General features: G+C 38.9%; 1 protein-coding gene across 1 annotated transcript in view; it reads left to right on the plus strand.

Annotated features, from left to right (window-relative positions):
• The window catches only part of LOC150103171 (uncharacterized), a 62,272-nt gene extending 55,300 nt beyond the window's left edge, over positions 1 to 6,972 (plus strand). The window contains exons 3-5 of the mRNA XM_090397821.1: positions 86 to 439; positions 1,899 to 2,099; positions 3,486 to 6,972. Coding sequence (XP_090253947.1) covers positions 86 to 439; positions 1,899 to 2,099; positions 3,486 to 6,698 — 3,768 coding nt within the window. The 3' untranslated portion in view covers positions 6,699 to 6,972. The remainder of the gene's footprint in view (positions 1 to 85; positions 440 to 1,898; positions 2,100 to 3,485) is intronic.
• Positions 6,973 to 9,093: the final 2,121 nt, after the last annotated feature.

Raw genomic sequence — 9,093 nt, forward strand, 5'->3', positions numbered from 1 at the left:
CCAGAAAAAAATTGTTTTAATATAAATTTATTTTGAACATACATCAAATTCGTATGTAAAAGTGTAATATTGTTTTATCTTTCAGATCCACAGCGACCAGATGCCCTTCAAGTGTGATTACTGTCAACGTCTGTTCAAGCACAAACGTAGTCGGGATCGTCACATTAAACTGCACACCGGAGATCGCAAATATCGGTGTCCTCATTGCGAGTCTGCATTCTCGCGTAGTGACCATCTAAAAATTCATATGAAAACGCACGATAATGCTAAGCCTTTCCAGTGTACGGTGTGCAATCGCGGATACAATACAGCTGCCGCACTTACCTCCCACATGCAGAACCACAAGAAAGATTCTTCCACTCCTAACAGTCCATATACCAACCAACATTTTCGTTGTTTGCAGTGCACAGCATCGTTTTCGAGTGCAAGGGAATTACAAGTAAGAAAATATCTTTAAATCTCATTGTCTTAAAATATTTTATTTATTTCGCGTTAACATTGCTATTTCCGAAAGCTTTCGAACTATGCGAGTATCACCAAAGATTCGTATAATCGGAGAATTGCATTAAATAAATATTTTTGATTGGAATGATTCCTGAAAGTCAATGGCTCTAAACCACTTTTTAAGATTATAAAAAAATATTTTTTAAAAAAAGAGAGAGACGTTTTCTCCGTGTGTGTCGACTCTCATGACATCAAGCTCTTCACTCACAACATTATCTCATCATCTGGCTGTAGGTCACATTCAAGGTCATTTCTCCCCTATGGAGTGCGCTCCAAGACTTCTTAGATGCCGATTTGAATTTCATCTTACCACATGGCTAGCTCTACATACTCCACAAGGTCACGCTGAAGGGGGTCGTGGGGCGTTAGTTCTATTCCCTGTGCGGTTGTTATTCTAATTGCCCTTTACAACAAAAGATCTTCCAAGTATCAATAAAGTAATGTTCTCCTTACTTCCTACCTACCAAAGGTCTTCATTCCAATCATACAATTGCGCGTATTCGGCCAAAATCGTTACAAAATGACAATATTTAATTGATGCTATATACAAGATTTGGATTAAATTTTCGTAATAATATGCAATGCATAATTAGAGTATATTGAGACGTATTACTGCGTTTGCGTGTTAATATTTGTTTTTGTTCGCGTGTTAATATTTTCATGAAGGTTAATAATAGAAGCACGACCGATGCACGGACCTCAGCCTTCATATCCGTATTATACAATATCCGCGTTTAAATACAGCCTGTGGCATAAAGAAAATTTAATGGATGATGCTTTTTTTTTTTTTTCTTGTATTGTTACATTAAACATTAGCTTAACTCATTGTCCAAATGATGTATCAGTTAATCCTCTAATATGTAAATAAATTCTTCTTTAATTATGAAGCAATTAAGGGGTAAAAAATACTCCTGTTTTCAAAGGCATCTGTGATTTCTTTACTGTCTAGCATGCTAAAACTGACGTTTTAATTAATAATTATACGTACATCTTATTTTTTTTTTTTTTTAAATAACTTCGGTCTGGTTTACTTGGGATCAAATATATAAGTATATGCTATGAGCGACTCTAGCGCCATCTTTTGGCGAAAGTTGAAATGAATTGTTAGTATTGCGATAATAATGAATTTGTTCCGAAATCTGGTCAAAAATATCGAATCCGCCTAGATATAAAAAAAATATTGCTTAATATCAAATACTTGCTCAGCTCAAGCTATATTTTTGGATCTTGTTCAACCTTTCCTTTGTTTGACGTTAAGAGGTACCTGTAGAAAGAGTGTAAGATTTAAAAAAATATTTAGAAAAGTTTAAGATCCTAAAAAAATTATTATTCTAAATTAATATTTGGTTGAATATTGAATTCGGTTACTTAAGCAGCCATTTTTTTGTTTCCAGAATCACATAGCGAGCCATAGAGAAGGCAGCGTGTCTCCTGGCGATAAGCCTATCCAGTGTGGCTTTTGTTCTCATGTGTGTTATAGTACAGAAGCTTTTCGACAACATGTCGATCATGTACATTCGCTGGAAGCTCAAGGCAAATGTCCAGTTTGTCAAGAGGTTTTTCATTCTATGGAATCGCTCAACCAACACAGAAAGGTGAGTTCCCTTTTGCTTATGAACAATAGTTCGTAATAAATCGTTCTATTAAGAGTGACATACATTTCCTATCTGGGATCAAAGAACATCCGTTGAGATAGTAAAAAAAATTGAATTGCGCAAGGAATATCTTTCTAAGAAGGTTAAAATAATAGACTTGGGATAACAAAGCAAGCGATTGTAGTATTCTTAGGTTAATCGCAGTTTCTTTTTTAAATACTTTTTATTTGAAAGGAATGAAATAAAAATTCATAATTTTGAACCAAGGTTAGATGCAAAGGGACTTTTTTCTTGAGTTCAAGAAGTGTTTGAGTCCCTACCATAAGTGATATGGGTATGGACCACTCTCCAGAGAGACTACAGAAAAAGGAATTAATACCAAACAGTACTAAAAGCAGTTTGAATTCTATATTTTATTAAGAACGTGGATAAATAGAAAGATAATTTTTTTTTTTTACCGAAGGTGATGTAATGTTTTTAATAAGTTTCACGCTGAACTCGTGAAAAGTTATCCTATTCTCGTCATGTATGATGTGACTCCTGGTTGACTACGGGTGTAAGGATAATGTGGTGGTGGACCTTCTCACTTCCATATTGTTGTAAGTATTCATGGCTGTAGATCCGTGTGTGTGTTTAAGGGGCCAATTTGCCTGTTCCGAGGGACGAAAAACCTGAGTTTCCGGGCGTGGAAAAAACCTCCACCTCGGTATAAGACCGGCTAACTCACCTGTAGTCGAAAGAGACCAGATAAAGGTTCCTCAAGTCATGGACGGGAATGGAACCCAGGTTTTCCGATCAAAGGGCTTCGACTGAGCTACAGAGTCTCATATTCTACTCTAATCCTATGCATTAGATGTTTCTGTTTATCGCAGTCAAAAGGGTTATATATAAATCATCCTGCACAAGAAAGGTTACAGTCAAATTTATGGAGTCGTGTTTTGTCCGTACTTGATTAGGAATCACTGAGGGAAGAATGGGTAACAAATAATGCTGTTCGTTGCTTTAGGCTACTCTTTGTAGATTCTAATGAGCTAGATTGCTCAGTCACTCATATAACACTTTTCTATTTGCAGCATAGTTTAGTTCAGCTTTGTAGATAAGCATTGCACTGGAAAATGAGAATTGTTATTTTGGCTAGTAGGGTTTTCCACTTGTTGACATTGTTGCACTAGATCGGTCCTGGTGATGTTAATAGTGCAACAGTCAGTGTCTTTAGAAACTTCATTTGTGTATGTGGGGGGGGGGGTAGAACGATACTAAATAAATGAAATTGACTTTGATCATGTTGTAATTGTATTTTAATTGTAACATGTTTTAGTAGAGCGTCTGCATTATTTTCATTTGAACGAATGTCTTATTTCAAATGTTTTTTGTTTTGTCCAATAGATCCATGAAGAAGCAACAGACATGAAGGAAGTAAGCTTATCAACCAAGCTAGCCTGCGGTTTCTGTTCGCTGTGCGACTTCCCCACGTTCGAATCCTTACAGATGCACATGCAAGCGGTGCACGTGCCAGTAACTCCGGTCAACGACATTCAGAGTACTCCAATAAGTCCCCGCTCACCTTCTCAGTCTCCGTCATCACTAGCTCAACAATCGATGATCGGCGCCAATTTCGATTGCGAATACTGCACCATGAAGTTCACCACGGTGCACGCACTCCAAAAACATACCCTAACAGTGCACAGCTTCACCGACGTATTGTCCAGCAGTCGTGAAAATGTCTACTGTTCTCAGTGCAATAGAGGATTTTCCAGTTCCAGCGCTCTTACGGAGCACGTGAAAACGGTACACGAGAGAGACATTGGCGACAGTGCGCCACCTGTCGTCAAAGAGATGGCAGACAAGCAATTGCAACAGGCAAGGAACAAAGCATGCAGTCCCCGCCAGCCAAATACCCTTCCCGAGGTTCCCATTTCTTTGTTCAACGGTACCACTCCACACTTTCCCAATCCTGGAACTCTTCTGTGTAGTCAGTGCAATGCAGCCTTTCCAGAATTCGAATCTTTTCGCACTCACTTGAAGACCCATCTGGATGCGGTGGTCCAGAAGTTCACGTGCAACGAATGCGAAGGAGAGTTTGCCACTGAAGACCAACTGGATGTGCACGTCATGAATCATTTTCTTTCTACCACAACTGAGTACGGCTGTCAGTGCTGTTTGAAATTGTTTTCTAAACCTGACGAGCTTCAAAAGCATTTGATGGACATTCACGCTCATCATCTGTTTAGGTGCGCCCTCTGTAAAGAAATGTTCGACTCGAAGGTCAGTATCCAAGTTCATTTTGCGGTGAAACACAGCAACGAGTGCCGGCTGTTGAAGTGCACTTCTTGTAATGCCATCTATCGGACAGACGCGGAGTTTCAGTTACACGTGAAGGTTGCCCATCTGTCCAAATTGCAGCCATTCCGCTGTTTGCTGTGCGATCAGTATTTCCCCACCGAAGTCCAACTTCAGTTCCATCTGCACTCTCATAAAAAACAATTTGCATGCAACTTTTGTGACGAAGCTTTCCATGTTGAATTCCTACTCGAACGACATATCCAAGCAAAGCATGCCGGCGAGAATTCTTTAACTCCAAATGACAATTCCGATGAGAATGATATTGTTCACAACTTGAGCCTTAAATCGCGAGTTCGAAACGACTCTGAACTGTGCTCTCCCGGTAGTAAAAAACAGATTCGTTGCGATGTCTGTGATTCGACTTTCAATTCGGAATCCTCTCTGAACATCCACCGTAGGCAAGCTCACAACATCAGAACATCAGGATCTCAAAAGTCTGGACAAACGACACTCAGTCTCTTCTGTGCCTATTGCAATGAATCGTGCAAGTCGAGAACCGAATTGGAGAATCACATGAAGGCTCATACTGTCACTCCCAGCAAGCAAAAGTGCAACATTTGTGACGAGGTGTGTCACTCCACCACGATGTTAGCAGAACACAAGTTAACTCATTGTAAGGTAGTGACAGGAAGCATGTGTGTCACTTGCCGATTAACCTTAAAAAGTGAAGATCAATTTTACCGTCACCTTCAGGAACATAACAACCACGGTCTTCCCATGCCTTGCGTGGTGTGTCGGCAAACCCTAATGTCAGACGTCGAGGCTCAGTTGCATGCAAAATTTCACCTAAAGAATTCCGAACCTCAATATTCATGTTGTGTTTGTGGTCGACACAGCGACGTCAGCAACTTAATTATAACTGGAAAACATGACGGGATACATACCTACATGTGCAAAGAGTGCTTCCATTCAAAAAGTGATGATCTGAGGTGTCTGGACTGTCTAGTAAAGTTTGAAAGTCCTGCAGAGCTTGAAAAGCATCGTGTGATCCATAAAAAGACATACCAGTGCATCAAATGCCAGATGTCCTTCGACACCGAAGCAGAAATTCAGCTACATGTCACCAGCCACGTGCTTCAAGAAGGCACTAACCATGATTGTAAGTTGTGTCCAAAGGTGTTCGATTCTCCGGCTAAGCTTCAGTGTCATCTCATCGAACACACATTCGAAGGATGCTCTAGTTACACCTGTTACATGTGTAGTGCAGTATTTACTTCACCCCATCTTATCCAACAACACATGCTGGAGCACGGACTTAACTCAAGGCCATACGACTGCTCTCATTGTCACCAACGTTTCTTCTTCAGATCGGAGCTTGAAAACCACACGTTTGTCCATCAGGAGATTGTTTTGTCGGCAAGCCATTTGCAATGTCCCGACTGCAGTAAAGTGTTCACCAACGTGGTTAACCTCAATAATCATCGGAAGATTCACGAGCAAAAGAGTGGTGCCCTCAAATGCTCCTTATGTCCCGAAGTCTTTTACAGCTCGGCCGACATGCAGCAGCATCACTTCCAGCTTCATAGCGATAGCGATTTGCACGAGGGAAAGAAATGTTTTCCTTGCAGCGAGTGTGGTAAGGTGTTTCCATGTATGAGTAATCTTCAAGGTCACATGAGGATCCACACTCAAGGAACGAAATACACCTGTCCGGAATGCAATAAGGAGTTCGCGCTATCCCGAAATTTGAACATTCACATGCGTTCTCACAGTGGAGAAAAACCTTACGAATGTCCAATCTGCAAGAAGAGGTTCGCCAGGAAAGAAAACAGGAAGGCGCACCTGAAATCTCACACGGGCCAAAAGCCTTTCATGTGCCCGCACTGTGGGAAGACCTTCTCACGAAAGTGTCACGTGAAGGAACACATGCGCATTCATATCACCTCGACTACCCATCCGTGCGAAATGTGCACAGAGACCTTTTCTTCGATGCGTCAACTGAGGCGCCACCTAGTGGACGTTCATCAAAAACATTACGATTACGTCTGTTCGGTGTGTGGCGATGTGTTTGAGCAGGGAAAGAGTCTCGACCACCATATGCATAAAGACCACGAAGTGCGTACGACGAACGTCGAAGAGATCACGCCGGATGACCTTTCGGAATCATCGCCAGGTCACAGCTCAACTTCAGCAGACACCAAAGACCTGGAAAGCAGCGAATGTAGTAGTCTTGTAGAAGACGAAGGGGACACTAGGGACTCGCCAGTATCCATTGCCGATGATTGCACTGTTCCACCACCAGAGGTCCCTGCATAAATTAAAAAAACAAAAACAGTACTATTAAGAAGTGGGCATCTTTTGAGTTTCTTGAAACCTATTCACCAGATGTCGCTACACCTTCTTTTAGTGGCTTATATATGTGAGTGTCTGTCTGTATAACTCCTGCTAGAGGTCGCTACTAGCAACAAAAGGAAAGGTGCTACATTCTTGTAAGTGGCCTTCAAAATGACGTTAATTTTTTTTTTTTCGTGGCTACGGCCGATCCTGACCATCTGAACTAATGTGTATATATATGGAGATCTCATCTATTTATACCTTGATGTAAATACGTTTTCTACAGGGCTTCCTTTCCCCCTTATGATAGGGGTAGGTAGGTAGATAGGTAGGCAGGAGGTTTAGACTTATTTATTTTTTTCTCCTTTTTTCTTTGAAAAGGCCTAAGAGTTACTTGTATTTTTTTTTTTTAATATTCTAATAATTGGATATGTAAAGCCAACGGCACTTGAGCAAAATCAAATTTCGTTGATTTTTGTTTGTTTGTTTGTTTGCTAATTTTTTTTTCCTTCCTAACTATAGTTTTTGTTTCCTTTTTATTTCGCTAGAATTGATTTTTTGTTCTTTTTTTTTTCTGGGAAAAAATTTTTTTGAATATCCAAAACATACCAGAATCCTCTAGTTCTTATATAATTAAGAAGAATGCTAAGTTTCTTAAAAAAATTATATAGAAAAATTGTTCATCTATAAAATTGTTATTGTAATTGTTCTTCAATTCTAATGTTAAAATATTAATAAAATGTTATGGAAAGTTTTTTGTTCATCGGAAACAAAGGTCGATGTTTTCATTTCACAAGCCAAGGAATTAAAAAGTTGGCTTGCTTACTTAGTGAAAGTTGGAACCCTAAATTTTTGTGTTTTGTTATTGTTACTTTTTTTGTATATGACAGCTAATCGAGATGTCGAAAAGAAGCTCATTTGTTTTTCGAGAAATAAAATTTTTTTCAGCATCTGATATTGTTTCAGTAACTGTAACTTAATACACAACACGTAAGTCTATAAACATTGAATTTTAGTTACAATTTAATTCTTCTTGGTAAGCTAAAAATCTTTTTAGTTTTGTCTTGAGAACTTACTTAGATTGCTTGGAAATGTTTGATTTCATGCTACAACAGCGCCACTGTGGAATAAACAAGAAACGTTGGTTTATTTTGACGATTGTCAGGTTACTGTTTCTAAGGACAAAGTTATGCATTTTGGACTGATGACATTATACGCTGAATTTGATATTAAAGGGGATTTGCTTCAAGTAGTTTGAAGCTATAGACCTAGGGTAGGTAGAAGACTGTGGGTTAAAGTTTAGAGACCACTTGATTGAGCTGATTAACACATTAGATTACTGTAGGCTTGCCAGACGTCCCGTATTGTGCTTGTAGGGACAGCTTAATGTCCCGTATTTCAATGAAAAGATAAAATTATAAATATTATGTTAAGCAATTATAATTTTCAATATTCTTTTCTAATAATCCAATTTAAATTGATTTGTCAGGCATAAAAACTGACAATTCGAGGAAAGTAATTGTGTTGACAGTTTATGGCGGCGACGGTCCCTTTCATTGGTCGCTTTTTTATTTAGTATAAGCATTTTATTTATAATTCTGTACAGATGTATTGCATTTGCTTATTTTCAAACAAATTAAACATTGCAGTTATCATAACTGCAATGTCGAGAACACTAACTTATAGGAACAATGAAGTTATTTTTCCACTTTAAGGCCTTGATAAGACTTTGACTACATTACTGTGCTCATATAGTCCTGTGGGTTCCACAGAAATGAGGAAAGCTGTAAGATCTGCACAGGGTAACCAAAATCATATCTGGCTTTTGGAACTTTGCATATAAAAGACAGACTGAAAAAGGTGTGGTCTTATAGTTTGAGAAATAGGACGGAGATTATGGTAGAAGCATACAATTTGGTGAGGAGACCATACAGTATATAAGGGAAATTTGCAGTTGATGGAGAAGGGGGGGGGGAAGAACTTTGATTCAACCTTGGAAGATGTGCAATGGTGTGATTGAGAAGAATGGGAGGCGCATGTTCTCTTGTTGGCGTGTAGTGAAACGGAATAAGTTTACAGTGGACATTGTGAGTACGTCTTCTGTAAATGTTTTCATGATTGGTACCTAGTGATGCGGGATGCATCCTACCCCTTCAGTTCCTTAAAACGGACGCCATTAATTTGGTCTAAAACAACTAAATTAATAACCGATATGTTAAGTGAAGAATTATTCTATTCCATTATTCGTGTCGATTTAAAACGCCTATTAAAAACTCGTGCGAGCGAAAATTATCTGGTATTATATACCCCCCCTTCAAATATTCGTATCAAGCAGATATTTCATTTTCAATAAAAAATAATAATAAAAAAAAGATTA

Source organism: Typopeltis vanoorti, chromosome 9 (genome assembly GCF_054136105.1).
Source record: "Typopeltis vanoorti isolate ZY-2024b chromosome 9, IOZ_Tvanoo_1.0, whole genome shotgun sequence".
Taxonomy (NCBI): domain Eukaryota; kingdom Metazoa; phylum Arthropoda; class Arachnida; order Uropygi; family Thelyphonidae; genus Typopeltis; species Typopeltis vanoorti.